The sequence below is a fragment of the Siphateles boraxobius genome, unplaced genomic scaffold (genome assembly GCF_051911475.1).
Source record: "Siphateles boraxobius isolate OS27281-9 unplaced genomic scaffold, OSU_SipBor_1 66, whole genome shotgun sequence".
NCBI classification, from domain to species: Eukaryota; Metazoa; Chordata; class Actinopteri; order Cypriniformes; family Leuciscidae; genus Siphateles; species Siphateles boraxobius.
In genome coordinates, this window is record NW_027509193.1 from 14,354,707 (window position 1) to 14,380,000 (window position 25,294).

The window sequence follows — 25,294 nt, forward strand, 5'->3', positions numbered from 1 at the left end:
ACATCCAGTGATCAATGGCAATGTTTCTATTTAAAGCCTGTACTGTCTGTTTTGTAAAATCAGCTTGAGTCATATCTCTTGGCTGGAGCCCTTCAAACCCATTAACTGATGCTGCCGTGAACAGAGGAGCCAAACAGTGCATTAGCAACAGCCAGTGCTGCAATGCCCTTTGTAAAGGCCAATTCATTCACCTGAGAAGCTGCATCACTTTGATTTTATCTGAGATTAAGCATTAGATATGGAGTTACATTTAATCTTAAAGAAAGATCTCACTGCCTGTGGAGCCTGCCTTTAAAAGCCTCTGAATTTGTGTAGGCTAGGATTAATGATTCGATCTTTGTTTGCCGAATGTGAATATTATTTTTTGATAATAAGGGTTGTTGTAATTTTCATTACTTTGGTTTGCTTTATCTGTTGTAATAGTTTAAGTGCCACTCTTCTTGCTAATCCATAGTTATGCAAAGTAATTATAAATTAAATAAAATAGGCAAATTAATAGGCTATAATATGACCTAAATATGTGGCCAGCCTCTACGTGTACTATGACGCAATTACTAGCTATTCTTGTTTAGTTGTCTGGCAAAATAAAAATGATTGTGAAAACTCATTTTAGAAATCCTTACTTTCAAAACTCAAGTCCACATTGCACATTCGGGTCATGTTCTCTCCTTAATGGGGTTCATTGAGGCGCGTTGCTAAACGCCTGATGGTGCAGTCTGATTGGCCGAGCGGCGCGGAATTAGCCAATCAAACCCTGGTCTGATGAATTGTAGACGGGCTTTGATTGTTCACTGTTCAAGTGGGCGCGGCCTCGAATCACGGTGGATGGTGAGAGCCAATCAGAGACTAAAGAAATCAGCCAAGGCCATCGTCAGATGTCGGCGTAGAGAAAACAGGAGCGGCTGAAAGGAAAGTGAGCGAGCGAGCAGCCACGCTGTCTGGAGGATAAGTGTCTCCTCCTGCAACCGTATCTCGACTGTCAACACACTCAGAGAGACTTCGTACAGTAGGAAATCCCTGAAAGGAGAAAACTTGCTATCCTTAATCTTACATATACCGGTAAGTGGCTTAAAACATCAAGGTAACATTACTAGTCATATAAACACCGATTACTGAAAGCAGTCTTTCATATGGGAGTAAATGTAACGTTAGCGAAGTATATGAAACGGAATATAAAACCAACAGTGACACAGCTATTTTTGCTCAAAACGCTGTAGAGATCAGTGTTGACGAACCTTAGCGTTGCTTATCTACATTTATTGTTATTTTCTTCATGAATATCAGTCAGAGCCGTATGGAGACAGGTTCTACTGGTCTCTACCTGTCATTTAAATGAATGAAGGACTGTGTTAACACCTTTCACGTATACGGAAGTGTAAGGTGCATGTTATGTTCTTGAAAAACAAAATAAACAAATACAGCACACAAGAAGAATTAAAACAAATGTTAATTTCCTTTAGTTAATTGTATTCTAGAGATGTTTGTCAGGTTATGGCAACCCGTTTAAACATATTCCTTAAAAGTTCTAGTAGCCTATAAATTTTATGTTACTATGTAAGTTACTATTAGATTTTAGTACATGCGTAACTCTGTTACTTATTCTATTCGTAAATGGTATCTATTCAATTAGTTACTAGTGCATACTGCAGTCATGACTAATCTATTAGTTACTAGTACTTATGCATTAAATCCAAGTACTTACTCACTTGCTGCTAGTCACTATCCCTGTAGCATCAAATAACTATTCTATTAGTATAGTGACTAGTACCAAAGGAATAAGTATTTGTATAATGAATTGTTACAAGTGAAATTGAGTCTCAAATGGATTACTCGCTTGGAATTTAAAAAAAATACTATTAACAACTAACATACTGATTTGTTTTATAAGAATAAATGTTTAAATTGATTGTTGTAGTGTGGCATTTAATAAAAGTAAATTAAAGTGAATCTTCATTTGAATAAAGCATTATATAAGCTTGAGCTTAAATAAGGATCCATCCTTGCGCTTAAGATGTAGATGTAGTAGATCAATCAGGATAGAAATTAGATTAATAATGCCAGTCATAAACTTTAGATTTGGTGTTGTAATTTCTTTAGTGTTATTCAAATTTAACTGTCTGATACAAAAATTTGTATCAGACGTGTGTTGGATTTGTGTGGAGAGTAGTAAGATCAATATCTTTAGTGTAACTCCACCTTCTCCCCGCATCCTTCCTATGTGATGAATGACACTGCTGCTGTTTTGTGAGTGAGGGAAACGGAGTTATAAATCAGCACCATCACTACTAGTGTGATGCACAACCCCTTAACCAGCTGTGCATCGCAGTATGAGCTGGTGTGCATGATGCAACTGGCCTGCACCTACAGAAAAGTACCACGCCATTACCATCTGACCGCACCATTGTAAACGGGATCAGACCAGGGCACTGGTGATGTGATTCTGTGTGCAGTAAAATCAATACTACTAAAACACTCAGTAATATATGAAAGTACATGACACATCAGTCGCTGTCGTGGAGACGTATCTACTGAATCTAGAGATACACTGCCAGTTTTTCTCTTGCTCATCCATCTTACAAAAATGTACCACAGAAACCATCACTGTTACTGCACTTATTGTCCTAAAACTGTAATTAATAAATATGTGATCTTTGTCAGAATCCTACAGTACTTTCTTGTTTTGATGAAATTGGCTAATGGGAAGTTACTGGAGATTTAGTGTTTATTTTATTTATTTATTTGTATATTTTTTAGGAGATGTGACTGTAGACCTCATATTACAGCAACAATCAGAAAAAATGTATATACATATAACTCTATATAATATACATTTTCTCCATAATATACCGGCTTTGTCTCTATTTGGTTACTTCATTTTAAAATGTGCACATTAAAAAGTCTACTTGGTTATCTGTCGAATTGTGGTTAACTTACTTTACATCACTGACCTGTGAGTCGAGTGTGGCCAGTGCAATGACTCATCACTTCTTTTTGGCTGATATTTTCAGTGATTCTGGATATCAAGTATAGATGTACTTTGATACAGCAATGTGTGTTTGTGCATATGTATGTGTGTGAGTAAGAAGTTGGTTGTTTAAGATGTTGTGGTTTAGTTTTTTGGCTTTAAATATGTTGCTTTCTTCTCAGTCTGTATACTCATTTACAGCATTCCAGTGTAATGGGAGATGCGAGATGTTGGGGGTGGAGTGGTCCTCTCTCTTCATTAGTAAATTGTTTGGGTCAAGGACCTGACTGTCTCCTAACTGAACGCTCTGTTCTCCTCGCCACATGCATCAACATTAATTCTCATTACAGAAGGGGAGCTTAAGAAACAGTTAGACTATTATCAAGGTGGATAAAGAAGATAAAATGTCATTCTTATTTAGAGCATTCCTTAGTAACTAGTTTTTTTTGTAATGTTGTGAGAAGCCTATTTGTTTATTGTTTGTCATTTTTGTCTAAAGACCCTTTGGCCCTTTGAACATATAGCTGCTGATGCTTATATGGAAAAATATGTTATCTGTTAAAAAATAAATTCAGAATATCACATACACTACCATACAAAAGTTTGGAGTCAGTAAGATTTATTCAATTGTTTTAAAAGAAGTCGCTTATACTCACCAAAGCTTATTTGATAACAAATAAAAACAGTAAATATTACAATTTAAAAGAACTATGTTTTCATATTTTAGAATGTAATTTATTCCTGGGATATCAAAGCTGAATTTTCAGCATCATTGCTCTAGTCCTCAGGGTCACATGATCCTAGAAATCATTCTAATATGATGATTTGATGTTCAAGAAATATTTATCACTATTATCAATGTTGAAAACCGCTTCATATTTTTGTTCAGGATTCTTTAAATAGAATGTTTAAAAGAACAATTTATTTGAAACAGAAATCTTGTATAATGTTGTAAATGTATTTTACTGTAACTTTTGATCAATTTAATGCATTGCTAAATAAAGTAGCCTAACAATTTCTAGTTGCTAAACTAGTAATTTCTTATACACACGTCCAAAAATCTTTTTGAATGGTCGTGTAATAATTTTTGCAGCATTAGTTTGTTGTCTGTGTTGTTTTAGCCAGTATAAATGCAGATTGAGATGCTTGTCATTCTCTGCCAACTGGTTTATCTTGTCTTTTTAAAACAAAAACGGGTTGTGTTGACCCCGCTGACAGCTTGGCACTTTCGTTCTACTGCATGTCCTGACAGGGTTCAGACAGGCGGCTGTGATGTCATTTGAATGGGACTTTAGCCTGCCAATCACAAATGCACTCATGTATGAGAGTTTTCACTGCTTGGCACCGTTGACTGAGAGAAGGGGAATAATAACTTCTAGCTCATATAGGTGTTGTGTGCCATAATATTTGGTGAAATTGGTTATAAGGACAGTGTCATACAATTTTATCTACCTCATGCTATACTGTATGCCTGTCTGGATGTTTTTTCTTTTCTTTTGGTTTAAGAAAGCTTAGTTGATTAGTGCAATTGTACCTGATTGAGCTTCTGTTATATGTCAGTCAGACTGCATTGGTTGCTCTTGTCTTGTGGCACAGCACGAAGTCCATGTCTAATCAAATCAGGGTGAGCGTCAAGCCTATTTTTGGCTGCCATCCCTAATTCAGGAAAAGGTAAAAAGAAAGAGAGACCAGCAGATGAACTGGGTGACAAAGACAAATGTAATCCAGCATAAGAGAAAATGCCTGCAAAAATGACAAATTCTACCGAATATTTGTAAATGTTACGTTTGTTTCAGCAGGATGTTATGTAGATGTGCTATTTAAATGTGTTAGTTAGGGTGTTAGTTTCACTTAGCCACTCAAGTTCCTGGTCAGTTTCCTGGATAAAGCGAAACCGACAAAGCAGTTATTGTAAAGCCATGTATTGAATTTGTATATTGCATTTTAAAGACATACCGACCTAACATAAACAAATCTTGCAGAAACTATGTGTATGTATTTTTTGTATTTAGCCTTTTTAGTAGTTTATTTAGCCTTATTTATTTTAATGACTTTTTATTTAGCTTTTTTGTTGATTTATTTATTTAGCCTTATTAGGCTTTCTATTGATTTATTCATTGCACTGATCCGACATGCATACCCACTGAGGGTCCGTAAAGCATTTTGAAAGGTTGCTGCTCATTTATCAGTATCAAGTGGCTGATGGTTAATGAGTTTCTGTCTTTCTCTGCAGTGCTTTTTTAGTCATCTAGGACCATGTCAGCCAAAGCCATCTCCGAGCAGACGGGGAAGGAATTCCTTTACAAACACATTTGCACTACAGCCGCCGTACAGAACCGCTTCCGCTATGCTAATGTAACAGCAGAAACTGACTGGGAGCGACTGGCTCAGGATCACCCCTGGCTTCTGACGGAGGTAAGACAGCTGTTGGAAGTAACTGACCTGGGAATGGGATCACATTTGGGCTTAAGATGAAACTGATACGGCCATGTGGTGCAACTAAATGACCAAAGACCTCATGATCAATGAACATGAGGCAATTGTACAAAGGCCAAAAATGATAAAATAGTACAGGTACAATTAGAGAATTCGTTCTGTGTGTCTGTCTCAGACTGATTTACAAACGCTGTGCGCTCTTGGACAGTAATTGAAGACTTGGTTTTAATCTCTATTCAATGGTTTACTTGTTTGCCACAATAATGCAATGTCTTTGAATCTTCATTTGGGAGGGGGAGGGGATCGGGGTTTAGAGGAGGGGGGGGGGTATTCTCAGAAAATAATTAATATGTAAAAAAAAATAAGTATTGCAAAATTAGATCATATCCTAAATATTGTTAAATTATATTATAATTATTATATTATGAATTGAGTTAAATCATAATTCAATTGTATTATAAATGTTTATATTGTATATTTCCTAATGCTTGTTAATATTTTCAAATATATAATGACAGTATTTTATTGCTATAAAAATATAATGCAACTGTTACAACGATTGTTCTTGTCGTAGAATAGGCTTGTTTCTCCATATGATTCAAGAATCATGTGAAGTCTTACTATTGCCAACACTTCCATCTAATTCGACTTCTCAGACATTTATGCAGGGCAGTTCTGTTGAGGGCTCAGCATGAGGAGTAAATGAGTAAAAGAAATCATATAGAGAGACAGTCATTAGTATGCTACTTCGCTAGGAGGTCAATTAAAGCAGCTAAAGTGAGCATAGCAGGATTTCTCAAATGACAGTACAGGGATAGTTTCTGCTGAAAAAGCACCCTTAATCACCTTTATGGAGGAGCCCAGAGGGTAAAATCATATTAGATATGACTCATGTCTCTCCGTCTCCAGCGACCGAGACAGCTATAGAGAACCGTTTAATGAGGAAGTCACATATAGATCTCAAATATCATTTGATCGTCCTCTTGCCTTCTGTTTGTGACCACATTGAAAATTAGAATTATTAGGATTTTTTTTATATATATTTTTATTTTATTTTAAAACAAACTGTTTAGATCTTACTGTCCATTTCACTTTTGGATTTTGTCACAGATTGTAACATATGTGTATTTTACATTCGCTGTTGTTTGCAATAATATTGGCAGCATGAATTTGTAAGTTATAATCAATATTTGATTGATTATTGTGCGTTTCTCATGTTTCTGTCCAGCGGTTAGTCGTTAAGCCAGATCAGCTGATCAAGCGCAGAGGGAAACTGGGACTGGTGGGTGTGAACCTGGATCTGAAGGGTGTGAAGGAATGGATCAAACCCCGCCTTATGAAAGAGACAGCGGTAAGGACAGTTACCAACACTGCCTCATGCAGTTTTTGCATCCCAATATATTATACTGTATATCATGCCCCTGCATACATTGTTGCCTGAGAGCCAAAAACGTTTTTGCTGAGAGAAAGGAATACATTTGTGTTATATATTTTTTTTATATGATCATTTTAATAATATTGTTCTGTTTTGCTCTCTCTGTCTTTCATCTGCTAGATTGGTCATAGCCCCTGTTGACTCTCCCACTTTCAAGGGAGCGTTTCATTGTTTTTCCCACCTTGTCATCCCTTTCCCCTCCCTCTCTTTGAAATGTCACCTCGCCTTCCTCTTTCTCTCTGGCTGATTTATATCAACTGGCCTTTTGGCCCACTGTTGTGACTGCAGCACAAATGAGATTGTGTGTGTGTGTTGCAGCTCTGCTTGTCAAATCTTTCACTTTTCTCTGCGAGTCTCTAAACGCTGAAGTAAAATCACTGGTGCACAGCACAAGCCTTTATACTGTCTGAACACTTGCTCTCCTCTTCTCTACCTCCTCCTCCCCATCCCTGGCCTCCTTTTCTTCTGCCTCTTACATAATTCTCTTTTCATTGTGTGTTTTTCATTAGGAGAAGCTTTTAGATTTAGACCGAAGGCAGTTTCTGGTGTTTAATCCCTTAAGGAAAGCTTGATATGCAAGTATAAGCTTTTAAAATCTCTCTGTCTGTCAGGTGGGGAAGGCTAAAGGCGTTCTCAAGAACTTCCTGATTGAGCCCTTTGTAGCCCACAAGCAGGTGAGCCTGTCCGGTAAATGCTATGTTCTATGTCCATGAATAAATTGGCTTATTTAATTATAACAATAATAATATTTTTAAATGGTAATATTTATTACTACTACTACTGATCATAATAATTCATTTTAGAAGCAGAATGATTATATTATTGTTATTAAACAATTCTCAGGGATTAATGTCTCCGTCGCTACGACGGATTTCCGTCAATTGCAGGGTTCCCGTCTGTCCTTAATGTCTTAAGTTCACTTTTCATAATTTTAAGGCCGTAAATAGGCTTTCATTTCTCAAATAGTGTGATAAATGTCTTAATTTTAGTTTGAATAGGTCTTAAGGAAAGACGAGGTGTATTCAACCTACTGAGGGGAATGTGATAAAGCCTGGATTGGAGCGAAAGCACGTTCCTCTATCCACTCTAACATTCTGTAATCACTTCGCTTATGGGCCAGTCCGGGTTTTCAATTCCCGCTCACGGAAAAACTGCTCCGTGTTCACTCTACAGCTGGTTTACTGCGGTCCGAATCCGAGCGCGTTTGTTCCCTGCGCCCACCGCAGCGTTGGTCTGGTTTCACACTCAACTTGATTCTATCGAACCCTGGTGCGTTTGCGTGCATATTACGTCATCGCAAACGTGCACGGCGCATGATAGAAAACAGAACGCGGGCCAATATTGGCCGTTCCTCAATACCAAGTACGCAAACTTCGGACTTGCAAAGTTCGACTCAGGAGAACCGAGCTCCCGAGGACGAGAGGACGCGAGTACGGTTATTCTGCAAACGGAATGCGTTCACTCAGCTCGCTCTGGCTACTCCGGTTATTTTTTTATGTATATTTTAAGGCAACAATAAAGCGAAATATGGTATAAAATACAACTCTGCCTCTTTTCATCAACAATAAAATGATATATATATATATATATATATATATATATATATATATATATATATATATATATATATATATATATATATATATATAAACACCTCTTTTCATTTATAAATGAACATATTAATGGCCACACAAATGTGGTTCAGGCAACGCACATTGATTATCTTCACTGCATATATTTATAACAACACGAAATATAAAACACACAACCCTGCTTCTTTTTGTTTTCATTTCAAAAATATGAAACATTATTGATTATTAAAACTGACATTTAACAAACAGAGACAGGTTTGTATCGTTTTATTTTATTATGCATGTACACATACTGTGAAGAGAATGCATAGTAAAATATATGTAAAGAATATTTTATATATTTTAGAATATATAACATTACACAACCCTGTCTCTTTTTGTTAAATGTCAGTTTTAATGATCAATAATATCCAGTATAAAAGTATAAGTAGCCTAATAGGTAGGCTATAAGAAGCTATGCAATGAGCAATAAAGCAAACAATTCAGTCAAACATTAGTCAGCTCTCTAATAGGCTACACAGTTAAAGTTAAATAGCCTAAATATATAAAGTTATGAAACTTCACTTTGCCCTCAGCCAAAACGATTTGCCATGGAACAAACTATATATTAATGTAGTTTAGCATTGTTTGGTCTTATAAGATAAATAAAAACATGCACTAAAAAGTTATGTAGATGGTTGAGTATTTTGTCAAGCTAAGTAATTTTTTTTCATAGATTAAAATAGCTTTTAAAATATGCTAACTGGCAATATTAAAGCGGTTTACAACATCTTCCCTTAAAACGCTATTGGTCTCGACTATTTAAATAAAGTTAAAGGAATATGACTTGGCCAGAAAAAAATTTCAGTTAGAAGAATTTTTTTCACTTTAATCCCTGATAATTCTGCATCTAATATATTTGTATTATACTTCATTATTTTACGAATGCATTTATTGGAATTATTTATTAATAATAAAAATGTATTATATTATATTTTATGTATTATATTATTATTTTTTATAGTAGGGGTTTGATTATTTACATGGTAAATAATATAATAGAGGTAACATTGTTCAATTGTGACTTTCCCTCAGGAGGAGGAGTTTTATGTGTGCATCTATGCCACACGTGAAGGCGATTACGTGCTCTTCCATCACGAGGGCGGTGTGGACGTGGGTGATGTGGACTCTAAAGCCATGAAGCTCCTGGTGGGAGTGGATGAGAAGATCAGCGCGGACACAGTCAAGAGTCAGCTCCTCAGACATGCCGCTGCAGATAAGAAAGAGTGAGTCAGACAGTCAGATCAAATGCATAAATAGAACATATTGTATGAATATAAATACATTTTACCATGTCTAATTCCATTCAGCTGGACTGCACTGATTTTTCTCCCAAAATTATAGTGGGGGTGAAATGTATAGTCTCTAACTATAGTCATCTATAATTTTTTGTATAGTTTATTTAGCCTTTTTTGTTGTTGTTGTTGTTGTTGTGTTTACACTATTTTTTTTTTAAATCAGACAATCAACAAAGTCTGTAAACACTCCTCTTTATTTTTTATGTTGTTTTAGCTTCCTTGTAAAGACCACTCTAGGGGGAATATAAGCATAATTGAATTGCCTTAAAACCCTCTTAAGGGTCCCCTCTGTATCGCTGAACGCAAGAAGCTGCAGGCAATTCTTGGTCCTCCTGATACATGCATATCAGGAGAACGGTGAGCAAAAATGAAAGAGTGGAAGAGGAAGGGGAAGGGAGGAAAAACAATCAAATGAGGTGCTCTCAGCTGTGCTGGCAGTAGTGGAGGGCACTTTGATCCATTACACAAATGAGATCTTTCCCCGTGTCCACCCACCCCCCAGTATTATTCAATTCACGTCTATAAACCCTGTCTGTCTTTTTAATGGCATACGCGCACACATACTCTGACATCTCGTTCTGGCTGGCCTCACCGTCTTGGCTGACATTGAGATTGACTGGAAGATTGTTTGGCAGCATTGGCTGATATCCACACCTCTCTTACGATTCATCCATCTGTTTTTACTCTTCCTCTCACTCTCTCTTTCTCAGTCAGACATGCATACAGCGCTCTTAGAAAAAGAATTACAGCTGGGAACAACAGCACACAACTCCCTCTCTCAAATATTGTGGCATAAAGGATACATTTCTCCTGCTAAATCTCCTTTTGTCATCTTTCACCTAGTACATTTACTGATTTACTGGCATCCCAAAAGGCCCTCCTTTTTCCTCCAGTTATTCTGCCTCCTCGTCGTTTCTCATGTATAAATTGTGTTCTCTGGACTACGGGCCGTCAGTTTTTTTTTTTTTTTTATGAGGTGGATGACTGATGATTCTCTAACTCTCTCCTCCCTCATGTCTCCCTTTATTTTCCCTTGTTACTCCAAACAACAGCTGTTTTAGTAACAGATTCTGTCATTAAATTGAGTGTTACCATTTCCAGTCACTTTCTGTTTTCGATTTGGTTTGCTTTCAATATCACACCAATACAAGTCTGTATTACAAAAAAAGTCATTAATCTGTCATTTTTTCTTTAAAATCTAGTCAAAGATTATTTTTTTAAATGTAATGAAATTATCCAGCAAGGAAGCATTAAATTGATCAGTAGTGACCGTAAATAATTTATTTGAAACAGAAATCATTATAAATGTATGTTCTTTTGAACTTTTTTTTCCATCAAAGAATCCTGATATAAACGTATCAACAGTTTCCACAAAAAAATTAAGCAGCACAGCAGTTTTTAACATTGATAATAATAAGAAAGTTCAGCTTTGCCACCACAGGAATAAATGCAACTTTAAAATCTATTAAAATTGAAAACGGTTATTTTAAATTGTAGTAATATTTCACAATACTGCAGGTTTAATGAATTTTTGATCAAATGAATGCAGCCTTGGGTAATCATAAGAGACTTCTTTCTAAAACTTTTTTAGAAATTCTTACTGACACCAAACCTTTGAACAGTAGTACATCTAAAATCATTTAAACAAGTGCCAATGGAGTAAGAACAATGAGCTTAATTTCAGACTCTCTGTACTTCCATTTGTTTGTTCATTTATGTGAGTTAAATGACAGTCATTAAACCACAAATCCATACTTATTTTGGGTGTGTTAAGTCAGTGATTAGATTTTGTGGTGTTGAACTAAACTACTTTGTGTCAGTTTAACATGTTCACAATATTTAATGTAACGATAATATTCTAATAATTGAAAATTACATGTAGGTATTATTATTATTATTTTTTTGTCTCTACAGAATGTTAACTAGTTTCCTGGTAGGATTGTTCAACCTGTATGAAGACTTATACTTTACATACTTGGAGATCAACCCTCTTGGTAAGTCACAAAAGCAGCCCACCCCACCTCAGCTGTCGGTCAGATTCTGATTCAGTTCTTCGCAATGTCTTGGCACTGTTGATTTGGAGACCGAATGGAGACCAAAGACAAACCACTTCAAGTTCTTTTCAATGCAGTAAAATCTCTAGTTGCTCATTATGTTTGAATGACTAAGAACAAGTCTTATGTAAAAAATATTTTACACTTATTTTCTTTCATTACTAAAGGCCGAACTCTGATCCAACTTGGTGTCAAAAAAGTGTTTTGAAGAAACATTTAATTTTGAGAAAATTAAGGCGATAGATTGCTATTTAATTAACATGGATGCTGTTTGATGGTGACTAGAGATGTTTCATAGTGTGCTAATTAATAATCCCTTGTGCCCTATAGCATCTGTTTCTGTGTTATGAACTGAGTTTCTAACTTCCTTTGATGTTCCTGTTGGAAATGTTTTTTTTTGTCTATATAAATCACATTTTTATCTTTACACATGTGAAAAGTCTACTTCTCGGCCTGTTAGAAAATATGCTCTGTCTGCACAAGTTTCACATTTTCTTTGTCATCCAGTGGAATGCATGATTTAAGAATTATATATACCAATAAATATCAAAATATTGCCACACTTGGATGTGGCTGAAAACGCATGCCATCACCTCAACATTACATTTCACCTAGTACATGACTGCACAACCCAAAGCATTCAGTAACTGAGATTTAAATTCATTCAAATGTATTATTGCCTAAGGCAGGCAAGAAATGCAAAGTGCAATCAGTTTGTGAAGTTCAAGCTAAGAACAAATGCTCTCTTTCTCTCTGTCAGTGGTAACTAAGGATGGAGTGTATGTGCTGGACATGGCTGCTAAAATCGATGCCACAGCCGATTACTTGTGTAAGGCCAAGTGGGGTGATGTGGAGTTTCCCCCTCCCTTCGGCAGAGAGGCCTATCCTGAGGTAAAAATACATGCCACATGTATTTTGTTGCATAGAATTGTACAGTTTCAGTGATTCAGTTGCCATCTAAATATTAATTTGTATGAGTTAATCTAGAAGCCCAACAAGGAACAGGAAAGAAACCCTTGCCTTTTATCACTTTGTTTTTGCCAATTCATCAATCGGAAGCTTGTACTTCTCGTATTCTGCTGCGTTTGCTTACTTTCACTTCTTCTAAGGAATATGGTTTAATAATTAATTGGAAGCAGTCTTTCATAAATCATTAATGACGTTCAAACTCACCACACACAGACAGTGACAAGGCATTGGAGGGAGATACTGGTGTGTCTCCTGCTCTTCGTCACTGTTGGCAGGATGTATTGACGCTATGTTTATCTGACAGAAGGCTGGTTTAATTGTTCTCTCACACTCACACAGTGACAATAGCTGTTATAACAGACTGGTTTATCTGGAATAAAATCAGAGTTGGCTTATTAATAAATAACTTTTGGTACAATGTGTTACCTTTCTGTTTGATGTGCTGCTATAATTGGTCCATATGGGTTGAACAGAAAAGTGTCTTTGCTTTATTAGGCCTAAATATTTTGCCAACACTGTCCACAAGCCATTTTATGAAGTTTCTACTTTTTTGTCATTTATGAGCAAATTATTTGCTACATTATGGCGTTTGCTTAGTATATCCACTTTTGCTGAACTGACGTTCATGTTACATGTCTTTTTTTAACCAAATGATATTAAGCAAACCCAGCTATATGGGAATTAACAAAATATGAGAATTATAAGATACAATATGTGAATTAACAAAAATTTACAGGATAAAAGCCTTTTTTATAACCTTCCTGTAGGAGGCATACATAGCTGATCTAGATGCTAAGAGTGGCGCCAGCCTCAAACTCACTCTCCTGAACCCTCGCGGACGGATCTGGACCATGGTGGCAGGGGGCGGAGCTTCTGTTGTGTACAGGTACCTGTCACTCAAGAGATAAGTCCGGTTTGCATATAAATGCAAATGGATCACGTATGGATGAATATCACTTTCAATTTAAGCAATTAACACTGATATTTCATCCAAAAATGGATAAAAAAAAAATCTCAAAAATGGATTAAAAAAAAATCTCAATCTGGATAACTTTCTTCTTCAGAACACAAAAGATATTTTGAAAAATATCTTAAGTCTTTTGCCCACACAAATAAAGTCAATGGGGTCCAAAACAACATTGGACACCATTGACTTTTTTTTTTGTAGTTTGGACAAAAAAAAAACAAGACATTGTTCTAAATATAATCTTTTGTGTTCCACAGAAGATAAAAAGTCATGCCGACAAAATATTCATCCTAAATCTTAATAGAGTAGCTTGGAATAGCAGAATTATAGTTCAAGACAGTTAGAAGGGAAATACTGGTATAATGAGCAGAACTCTTGTGCTTCATGGTCTGAGAGATGAAGCAGATACCTGTAAGAGCCAGATGCTGAGAGCTAAATGACATTACCCATCCATGCTTGATAACTGTTATCTGGAGGTTTATCTTTCACTACTGCATCTGTCCTTCTCTCTGGATGAAGGGAGGAGATAGAGTGAGAGAGACTAATTAGGATGCGTATGTGCTGTCCTCTGAGAGTGGAGGATCAAGAAACCAAATGTTTTCTTATTTAATGCTCACAAAAAAATAAAAAAAATAAAACCCATGCTAGATTTACTGGATAATTTGGCTTGCTCTATTTGCTCTGCAATTTTGGTATTTAATTGGGATCTCTCTGATAAATATTTTTGACATTACATTTTACTTCGTATTTTTGATGTTATGCATTTTTGTGTCTGTCTGTGTCTACTAGCCAACAGTTTAACCTATTATAATTTTCCTCACTCATAGTGATACAATTTGTGACCTGGGTGGTGTCAATGAACTGGCCAATTACGGCGAGTATTCAGGAGCTCCTAGTGAGCAACAAACATATGATTATGCTAAGACCATCCTCTCCCTCATGACCCGTGAGAAACACCCTGAAGGTAAGTTCATTATAATCTTGTTGTCCAAGTGTTTCTTTATTAGTCTGTCACTGATTAGAGTGATTTTCAAAGTGTTTTTTTTAACAACAATTCTTGTCTAAAGGTTTTTGTATAAACCTTTTAATCGTTTCCCCCTAAGATTTAGTGTTGACATGTTAAAGTTGTTCACTTGAAAGAATTAAATTTTTGGTGGGTTTGTCCCACAACCAGACTTCAACTCTCCCTCTATCCGAAAATAAAAAGTATAAAGTATTTTTAGTGATCTAGAAAGAATTATTATTAATAAGAACAACAACAGCAACAGCAGCTATTGTTTTTATTATTATATAAAGAAATCATTATTAGTGTCAATGCTGCTGTCATTACAAAACCGGTTGCTGTCTGAGAATTTGAATTATGTTTGAAAAATGTTTCTGAATTTAAAGTTAATAGACTAACTTGTGTTAGCAAAAAGGGATAGTTCAACCAAAAATGAAAATTGTCATCATTTACTCACCCTAATGTTGCTCCAAACGTCTATGAGTTTCTGTCTTCTGCTGAACACAAAAGATGATATTTCTATTGAAGGATATTGGTAACCAAACAGTTGATGGTAGCCATTGACTTCCATAATGATAATGATCATTTCCTTTAAGTTTTAAACAGTCATTTTTATTCCAACCAGATTGTAAAAATGGTAATTACTATATATTATATACTGTGTTTGGTAAAATTAGGACCATGATCGTATTCCAGGGCATTTGATAAATGTTACCTGAAACATTTTGTAATCTGCATGTTAAAGAAGTTTCATGTATTTGTGGTATCCCATGTGTCACCATTCATTTCTCTTGTGTAGGTAAAGTCCTGATCATTGGAGGCAGCATTGCCAACTTCACTAACGTAGCAGCAACATTCAAGGTTAGATCTGAGACTCCCTCACGCTGTCCATGTGCATTTTTGCTATCTATCTGCATTAGCAGAATATTAATATTATTGCATTAGCATTAGCAGTGCATTAGCAGAATATGAATATATATGATATTTAAGCAGCCATATCACCCTGTAGCCCAAGACTGGTTGCTCAGTGAAGCTAAGCAGGGTTGAGGCTGGTTAGTACCTGGATGGGAGACCTCATTGGAAAACGTCTCGGTTACTAACGTAAGATTGGTTCCCTGAGAGTAGGGAACGAGTATTGTGTAAGTTAGCTTACGCTATGGGAAAACTCCTTTTCTCAAGAATATTGAAGAAATTTTTTTAAAACGCAGTGCAGCTGCAGCAACTGCACGAACCTATGGCGAGTCAGTTAGGATGCGCAAGCCAATCAGGACGCTTCGCGCGCGTCAGAGCCGGCCAGAATGGGCGTGGCTTAAAGAAATATAAGCCCCCATTTCGCCATAGAATTCGCCATTAAATCGACTGAAGCGATCCCCTGATCAAAGCACAGTAGCACGGCGAGTTACGCAATACTCGTTCCCTTCTCTCAGGGAACCGAAGTTACGTTACCTTTCGAGAGGTCTCTCGTGTTGCGTTAAGTTAGCTAACGCTATGGGAACCCCTTTTAAAACGCTGTGCGTGCTTAAAAACTTCGCCCCATACTATAGCCTAGGGCCAAGCGCCTAAGGCTCATAGAAGAGTAAAGTTAAGAGTCCTAATATGGCCAGATCAGTAATGAGCCTTATATAGGAAAAGAATAGGAATGGGCCTTATAAGGGGCCATTCTTCTTATATGGTATATATATCCGCAGTTCATGTTTATCCAGGCCCAGACAGACTGCCGCCGCACAAATATCTTCAATTGGTATTCCACTCGACTATGCCCATGATGAGGCCATGCCTCTCGTGGAATGAGCTTTGATGCCTATGGGACAACGGAGGCCCTTAGACTCATAAGCCAGCGAGATCCAGTTTGTCAGTCTCTGCTTCGTGATCACACAACCTCTGGTGCGGCCTCCGAAGCACACGAAGAGCTGTTCTGTCTGCCTGAAGGGTGCAGAATGCTCCAAAAAGACTCTCAGAGCCCTCACAGGGCAGAGCAAGCTCGCTTCTCTTTCGTCTTCTGACGAAGGAAGAGCTGACAGCGAAATAACGAAATGAATGGAGTCGAGAGCACTTTAGGAACACACCCGTGACTTGGCTTCAGGACGACTCTAGAGTCGTTGGGCCCGAATTCAAGACAGAAGCTTGACTGATGCCAGTGCTAGCAAGAGGGCAGTTTTGAGTAAAAGCGGCTTCAGGCCAGCAGACTGTGGCTCTAAAGGGGCCCCTTTAGGTATAGAGGGGGGTCGAGGTGGGTTTAGCCTTCTGGCCCCCTTGAGGAAGCGCATGACTAGGTCGTTTCTTCCCAGTGATTCAGCTGTATGTCTGCTGTGCAGCTGCACTGCATTTTAAAAAATGTGCTTCAATATTCTCAAGAAAAGGAATTTTCCCATAGCGTAAGCTAACTTACGCAATACAAGAGACCTCTCGAAAGGGAACCAGGTTTCTGCTGGAAGAGGTGTTAGTGAGGCCAGCGGGGGTGCTCACCCTGTGGTCTGTGTGGGTCCTAACGCCCCAGTATAGTGATGGGGACACTATACTGTCAAAGAGTACCATTCTTCAGATGAGACGTTCAACCAAGGTACTGACTCTCTGTGGTCATTAAAAATCCCATGGCACTTCTCATAAAGAGTAGGGGTGTAGCCCCGGTGTCCTGGCCTCATTCCACCCATTGGCCCTTGCCAATCATGGCCTCCTAATAATCCCCATCCACTGAATTGGCTCTACCACTCTCTCCTCTCCACTTAAAGCTGGTGTGTGTTGAGCGCACTGGCACTGTTGTACTGTGGCTGCCGTCACATCATCCAAGTGGATGCTGCACACTGGTGGTAGTAGAGGAGAGATCCCCTGACATGATTGTACAGCGCTTTGGGTGTACAGTAGTACAATATAAGTGCCTCCATTCATTCATTGAATATTGTAACCCACACCCATTATGTGTTTGTTTGACTGTTTTATATGTACCAGGGTATCGTCAGGGCTATCAAAGATTACCAGGACCCTCTGAAAGAGCATGAGGTCACTGTATTTGTCCGTCGTGGTGGCCCAAACTACCAGGAAGGTTTAAGAGTGATGGGGGAAGTTGGTGAGTTTATTCATGTGCACGTTGTGTACAAAAGAAATCAACAGTTCCGTACTTGATCTCATGTTAATGTCTTTTTTGTGTGTGTGTGTGTGTGTGTGTGTGTGTGTGTGTGTGTGTGTGTGTGCGTGCGTGCTTGCGCAGGAAAAACCACCGGTATCCCAATTCATGTTTTTGGCACTGAGACCCACATGACCGCTATTGTTGGGATGGCACTAGGCCACAGGCCAATCGCCACACAGCCTCGTGGTGCCGCCCACACCGCTAACTTCCTTCTCAACGCTAGCGGTGGAACCACGGTGAGTGATTATGTGTCTTACTTTCAGTGTGCATGCATTAAAAACCTCTCATAGCCTCAAGGATGTAATTCGATGATTCAGGGCTTTCAGTAAAGTTTCCTGTTGAGTCTTTCTTCACTGGTTTTAGGGGCACAAACAAAGAGCATATTAGGCTGTGATCTCTAAGTGTCACCGTAAAGAGTGACAAAATCACATTATGACCAATAAATAATTATTTCTTACTATTACCCTCTCTCTCTCGCTCCCAGACTCCCGCGTCCTCTAGATCGGCCTCTTTTTCTGAGGTCAAAACTGGAGCAGAAAACTCATCAGCTCAAAAGACTCGTGCTGGACTTCCTGCAGGTTAGTGCAAATTTGACCACACTCTCACAAGCAGGAAATTACAGTAACTGAATAGATTTATGGTAGGCTAGTGCACCCCCTACAGACCCATGTTAGGAGGATTTTAAACGCGTCATGGATGCAAAAAGTGTGTTCGACCTGAAGTGGCGCTGCTCAGACCGATCTGTGAATGGCATCAAAGTACTGTGAGAGTGATTAGCGAGCAAACAGTTCTGTATGCTTTTGAATCTCTCTCAGGTCAAACACACCTTTCGATAATAAAATGGATTGTTCGGGCTCTCACTTCTAAGTGGTTGGCCTATGATCAAAGCTGTTGTAAACACATTCATTGTAAACTCTGGCTGCACATCCTGAAATAATGTGGCAAGTTGCTTCATTGCTGTAAATGGCATACATCTTAGCATATTAGTATTAGTAATGCTTATTACTACTAATAAACTAAACTATTTATTGATTATTGATGGCCTTCATTTTCTTGGGTCACAGTGTGTTCTGTTAATTTCTACAACAATTTTCTATATTTTATTTAAAGGGATAGTTCACCCAAAAATTAAAATTAGCACATGATTTACTCACCCTGAAGCCATCCTAGGTGTATATGACATCTGCTCTGGGGGTTAATAAAGGCCTTCTGAAGTAAAGCGATGCATTCGTGTCCTAAAAATATCCATATTTAAAACTTTATCGACTAAAATAACTAGCTTCCAGCAGACGGCAGTACGCACGTCGACTTACACCAAAAGAGTAACACTTGAACTTGACGCAAAATGTAATGACAAACGCGGTTGCCCAGCCCTGTTTGTTTGAACCATGAGAGGCCTCAAAGCTTACGCTACTCCTACATCTACGTCATACATCGTCAAGTGTTACTCTTTTTTGACGCAAGTCGACTTGCGAACGACCGTCTGCCGGAAGCTAGTTATTTTAGTCGATAAAGTTTTAATTATATGAATATTTTTCTTACACTAACGCATCGCTTTTCTTCATAAGGCCTTTATTAACCCCCGGAGCCGTGTGGAGCATTTTTATCATGGATGGATGCGCTGATGATGGATGATGGACTTCCAAAAAATATACCCATTGACTCACATTATGAAGCTTGGAAGAGCTAGGACATTTTTTAATTATATTCCGATTGTATTCGTCTGAAAGAAGAATATCATATACACCAGGATGACTTTAGGGTGAGTGAATCATGGGCTAATTTTCATTTTTGGGTGAACTATCCCTTTAAGTAAGTTCAGTGGCTTCTGGCGTGTAAAATCTGAATGGCTCAGTCCCAGGTCTTCAAATGGCCCTAAAATGTCTTATTTAAAATTTTAACATACTCTGCCATGTTCAGATTAATTTTGTATTGTAAAGCCCACATTATGCTTATATTCTGTACATTCATGATTTTTTTTCTCAGAACATTTAGTTCCAAATAAGAAATGACACTGTATTGAAAGCATTCCCTTCTGTTATACTCTCAGATGCACTGTAATGTTTTTCTTCTTCTTTCTTCCCTCTGTTGCTTCTCTTTATCCTGCTGTCTTTATCTCTATAGCCAAAAACACCACTCTGTTCAGTAACCACACCAAGTCCATTGTGTGGGGGATGCAGACGCGTGCGGTGCAGGGCATGCTGGACTTCGATTATGTGTGCTCACGTCAGGAGCCGTCAGTAGCAGCCATGGTTTACCCCTTCACGTGAGTCTTATGAATGCATTTAAAACCCTAGTTTGTAATGGCTGTCATTATGTGATATATAGTGGTGGAAACAATGTGGCCTTGAGCTTGTCACTTAACCCCATCTAATGTTAATACACATCATTTCTGTTTTAATCAGTGGAGACCATAAGCAGAAGTTTTACTGGGGCCATAAGGAGATCCTGCTGCCGGTCTATAAGAACATGGCTGATGCAATGAAGAAACATCCAGAAGTGGATGTGCTCATCAGTTTTGCCTCCCTCCGCTCTGCCTATGACAGCACTATAGAGACCATGCAGTACCCACAGGTCTGAGATCAGCATCAGCTGACTGTATATATTCATATGGCTGTGCTGTGCAGTGGACTAATCCTTACATGTTTACAAACCAATGTGGTCTGATTTTTTGTGTTTTTTTATATACAGATTCACACAATAGCGATCATAGCTGAAGGTATCCCAGAGGCTTTGACTCGAAAGATCATCAAAATGGCAGATGAAAAGGGAGTCACTATCATTGGACCTGCAACGGTATGACTCTAAACTGTGTGTGCGTGTGCGTGCGTGTGTGCGTGTGTACACACTTTGGGGTCAAAAAAACAACAACTTTGGGGACAAATTGGTTGGATTAATGGTAGGTTTGTGTGCCATCTACAGGCCAATTAAAGGAGACCAGAAATTCCTCAATTGGAAAAATGAATGATAAATTTGTTTTGTTATTATATAATAATAGTAAAATGTTTTTTTTATTAATTCTACAATGCATATAAAAGTAGTAGTAGTAGTAGTTAAATATTAGATTTTATATATAATTATATAATTTATGACTTGATTGGTCATTAAATAACTAATAATGTTAATCATTATAAAATCTATATTTTTTCTACACATTTTTTAATAAAAATACAGATTTTTTTAGTCTACAATGAATATAAAAATATTATTATTAGTAGTAGTAGTAGTAGTAATACTACTATTTTAAATGAAACAAAAAATATTTTTTGTATAACTTATGATGTTAGTAGTAGTAATAGTAATTTATTTATTCTAAAATAATACATTTTAAATAATTATATAATTTGATTATTATAAATTAATTAGTAATATAATTTAATATTATTATAAAATAGATAGTTTAATATATTTATTAACCATACATTTTAGAATCAAATTACATAAGTATTTAACTATTCTACAGTGCATATAAAATTATTATTACTGGTTGTTGTTATTATTATTATTATTAATAGTAGTAATGCTTTGTTAGAACTAAACATTTTTATTTTATTTATGATGATGGTAGTAGCAGTAGTAATAATAGTAATTTATTTTAAAATAAAATTACTTTTTATTAATGAATTAGTAATAATTTAATATTGCCATTACAAAATTATACATTTTAGAATAAAAATACAAAATTATGTATTTTTTTATGAATTATATAATGCATGTACAATTTATTATTACTATTATAATTATTAATGATGTATTATGTAAAAATGTATATAAATAAAAATGAGATTTTATTTTATATACAATCATATAATGTATGATTTTTTCATAATAATAAAAGTCTGTGCTGTGGGTGTATGTTTGTGTATGCTGTAGGTCGGCGGTATTAAACCAGGCTGTTTTAAGATTGGTAATACGGGTGGGATGCTGGATAACATCCTGGCGTCTAAGCTGTACAGGCCCGGCAGTGTGGCCTACGTCTCCCGCTCTGGTGGAATGTCCAATGAGCTCAACAACATCATCTCACGCACTACAGATGGAGTTTATGAAGGAGTTGCCATCGGAGGAGACAGGTGTGTGTTCAAGTCAACATCTCTCTGATACTAAATATAGTTTGATGCATTTCATCAGTTTAACAATTTGTGTGAGAGTTTAAACCTGTGGCTTATGTCTTTCCTGCAGGTATCCAGGCTCTGTGTTTATGGATCATGTGTTGAGGTATCAAGACACACCAGGAGTCAAGATGATCGTTGTGCTTGGAGAGGCGAGTGTGCCATTTATTCACCCACTTACACCATTCTTCCTCCCTTTTAAACATAAGAGTTTACTGTCACTATAAAACTCAGAGCCTGGCTGCAATATGACACTCATGGGTCTTCTCTTCACTTACAGATTGGAGGAAATGAAGAGTACAAGATTTGCAACGGCATTAAAGAAGGCAGGATCACCAAACCTGTGGTCTCTTGGTGCATCGGAACCTGTGCCACCCTGTTCTCCTCTGAGGTGTTTATGACCAAGTGATATTAGACATACTGTATTGAGCATTTGCATTGAGTATAATGTGTTCAAATGACTTATTTAGGACACCAAGATGATTTTAACCTCTTTCAATTAACTGACTCTAACCTGACTTTTGTGTTTAGGTCCAGTTTGGCCACGCTGGAGCTTGTGCTAACCAGGCGTCTGAGACTGCAGTGGCTAAAAACCAATCTCTGGAAGAGGCAGGAGCATTTGTACCCAAGAGCTTTGATGAGCTAGGAGAACTCATCAAGTATGTCCTCCGTCTACTTATGAATTTAACAACTTAAAGTGGCCTTCAGTAACCACATATTTGTGTATCCTATAGATCTGTGTATGAAAATCTAGTAGCCAAAGGTGTGATCGTGCCTGCCAAAGAGGTTCCTCCGCCCACAGTGCCAATGGATTATTCCTGGGCACGCGTGAGTATGAACATTATACGTTTGGATGACAAATACTCACTTACTTACAGTAGTCTCGACTGTGGTTTATAGTCATCTGTATGTCCTTCTCTCTGTAGGAGCTGGGTCTGATCCGTAAGCCTGCGTCTTTCATGACAAGTATCTGTGATGAGAGAGGGCAGGAGCTCATTTACGCCGGCATGCCTATTACTGAGGTCTTTAAGTCTGAGATCGGGCTGGGAGGCACCCTCGGCCTGCTCTGGTTTCAGAGGAGGTGTGTTTCACTCTTTGTTTTGCAAACTGCCATGTTTCTTTCACTCTTTACCACCAGTATCTCACATAATTACTCAGTGCTAAATGATTTTCATGCACATATTGCAGGCTGCCGCGCTATGCATGTCAGTTCATCGAGATGTGTCTGATGGTGACGGCGGATCACGGCCCTGCTGTGTCTGGAGCTCATAACACCATTGTGTGTGCACGTGCTGGCAAAGACCTGATCTCCAGCCTCACCTCGGGACTCCTGACCATTGTACGTAAACGAAAGACTTTTCCACATGCATGTTCATGTCTGTTTAGCATCAGGAGAGCATCTGTTTCATCACTGGTTTGGTTTGTGTTTAGGGGGACCGTTTTGGAGGTGCCCTGGACGCAGCTGCTAAGCAGTTCAGTAAGGCGTTTGACAGTGGCGTGCTGCCTATGGAGTTTGTCAACAAAATGAAGAAGGACGGCAAACTCATTATGGGCATCGGACACAGGGTAAAATCTGTAAGTATACCAACACACACACACATTATATGTTATATTGCAAATGGGTCAATTTCACACTGCTGTATACCTCTGATTTTCAGATCAATAATCCTGACATGCGGGTGCAGATACTCAAAGACTTTGTGAAACAGCATTTTCCTGCCACTCAGCTGCTGGACTACGCTCTGGAGGTGGAGAAGATCACCACCTCAAAGGTACAAATGTGTTTTGGATCTCGTTTACACCTGGTATTAACAGTAGAAACATTTACATGAACCCCTTTTGTTTCAATCGGAACATCGTGTTTACATGAACAATAAATAAAACGATCAAGTGGATGTGCGCAGTTATATGTCACAAGCTTCAAATCAAATCGTGCTGATTTTATTTATTAATCCGAGAGTCCGAAGCAAGGACTGGTGGGACAACTTTGTCCTGCACCACTTCACAGACGATGAGTGGAAGGAGAATTTAAGAATGACACGACAGTCATTTATGACACTATGTTCAACTACAACAGCTCGTTCCGTGCACAGTGTGCCATTTTGTCATTTCTGTGTTTTTTCAAACGCAGAACTTTCCAGTTTAAATTTTCAGTCCGATCGATCAAGTGTTTACATGTCCTATCGAACGGATTAGAAAAGGTTTAAACCACAATTTATAATTCAACGAAAATTTTAATCGGATTTGGCTAATTCAACCCTGATCGACTTGTGACACTTTTTTTTTCTTGTCCGATTACAAACAGATTATTAGGGTCCATGTCAACGCAGTTAGTGACTTGAGTCCTCACAAAATTCCTGAATGCATGGATTCCTATTGAAATGGCTAGATTTTGACAGTGAAAATTCACAGAACAACTGCAGATGTAAAAGGAAAACAAGGAAAAACACACAACATGAGATGATAATCTGCTTTTGCTAAAAGCATAAGATATGAATAAATGTAGTAATTGAATGTTGATTCTGACAAGATGAAAATTCAAGTTTAGCGTTTTGTGGTGGTGTTTTTTTAATCTCATAAAATCTCTCTTTCTATCAGAAACCAAACCTTATCCTGAATGTTGATGGTTTCATTGGAGTGGCATTTGTGGATCTGCTGAGGAACTGTGGCGGCTTCACTCGGTCAGTAAAACAGGAGTAAAATGTCTTGTGTAAAAGAACAGGGTTATTTTTGTATTTATATACTATTATAGTATTAATTAAATTTTTTAATTTGCTTTTTTGTAACTTTCATTTAAGGGTGGTTCAGACCTGTAAATTGTTTGCTTTGTTCTGAAATAGTGACTTAATTTGTTATAATAAGTTAATTTTAGAAAATAAAATTTCAGTTTATTTCAATTATCGAAAATGATTTTCAATAGTTTTAGATAACAACAGTAACAATACTTAGTAAAGAAAAGTGTTTATGTAAATAGTCATAAAAATAAGACTAATCTTTCATGCACTTTCTTTCTCTTGCACAGCGATGAGGCAGATGAGTTTGTGGAAATCGGAGCACTGAATGGAATCTTTGTGTTGGGACGCAGCATGGGATTCATAGGTGTGTGTGTGTGTGTGATCTCTCTCTCTCTCTCTGTCTCTCTCTGTCTCTGTCTCTGTCTCTCTCTCTCTGTCTCTCTCTGTCTCTCTCTCTCTCTGTTGATCTCTCTCTGTCTCTCTCTCTGTCTCTCTCTCTCTGTCTCTCTCTCTCTGTTGATCTCTCTCTGTCTCTCTCTCTGTCTCTCTCTCTCTGTTGATCTCTCTC

At 37.6% G+C, this 25,294-nt stretch overlaps 1 protein-coding gene across 1 annotated transcript in view; it reads left to right on the forward strand.

Annotated features, from left to right (window-relative positions):
- The first annotated feature begins 830 nt into the window (after positions 1-830).
- aclya (ATP citrate lyase a) overlaps positions 831-25,294 on the forward strand; it is a 26,012-nt gene continuing 1,548 nt past the window's right edge. Inside the window, exons 1-27 of the mRNA XM_077212447.1 lie at positions 831-1,059; positions 5,199-5,380; positions 6,630-6,752; positions 7,448-7,510; positions 9,503-9,693; positions 11,680-11,759; positions 12,580-12,710; positions 13,556-13,674; positions 14,583-14,719; positions 15,558-15,619; positions 17,705-17,822; positions 17,964-18,118; positions 18,367-18,460; positions 20,007-20,148; positions 20,288-20,456; positions 20,574-20,678; positions 21,756-21,952; positions 22,062-22,143; positions 22,272-22,382; positions 22,523-22,650; positions 22,726-22,819; positions 22,918-23,072; positions 23,180-23,330; positions 23,423-23,566; positions 23,650-23,763; positions 24,590-24,672; positions 25,014-25,090. Coding sequence (XP_077068562.1) covers positions 5,222-5,380; positions 6,630-6,752; positions 7,448-7,510; positions 9,503-9,693; positions 11,680-11,759; positions 12,580-12,710; positions 13,556-13,674; positions 14,583-14,719; positions 15,558-15,619; positions 17,705-17,822; positions 17,964-18,118; positions 18,367-18,460; positions 20,007-20,148; positions 20,288-20,456; positions 20,574-20,678; positions 21,756-21,952; positions 22,062-22,143; positions 22,272-22,382; positions 22,523-22,650; positions 22,726-22,819; positions 22,918-23,072; positions 23,180-23,330; positions 23,423-23,566; positions 23,650-23,763; positions 24,590-24,672; positions 25,014-25,090 — 3,184 coding nt within the window. The 5' untranslated portion in view covers positions 831-1,059; positions 5,199-5,221. The remainder of the gene's footprint in view (positions 1,060-5,198; positions 5,381-6,629; positions 6,753-7,447; positions 7,511-9,502; positions 9,694-11,679; positions 11,760-12,579; positions 12,711-13,555; positions 13,675-14,582; positions 14,720-15,557; positions 15,620-17,704; positions 17,823-17,963; positions 18,119-18,366; positions 18,461-20,006; positions 20,149-20,287; positions 20,457-20,573; positions 20,679-21,755; positions 21,953-22,061; positions 22,144-22,271; positions 22,383-22,522; positions 22,651-22,725; positions 22,820-22,917; positions 23,073-23,179; positions 23,331-23,422; positions 23,567-23,649; positions 23,764-24,589; positions 24,673-25,013; positions 25,091-25,294) is intronic.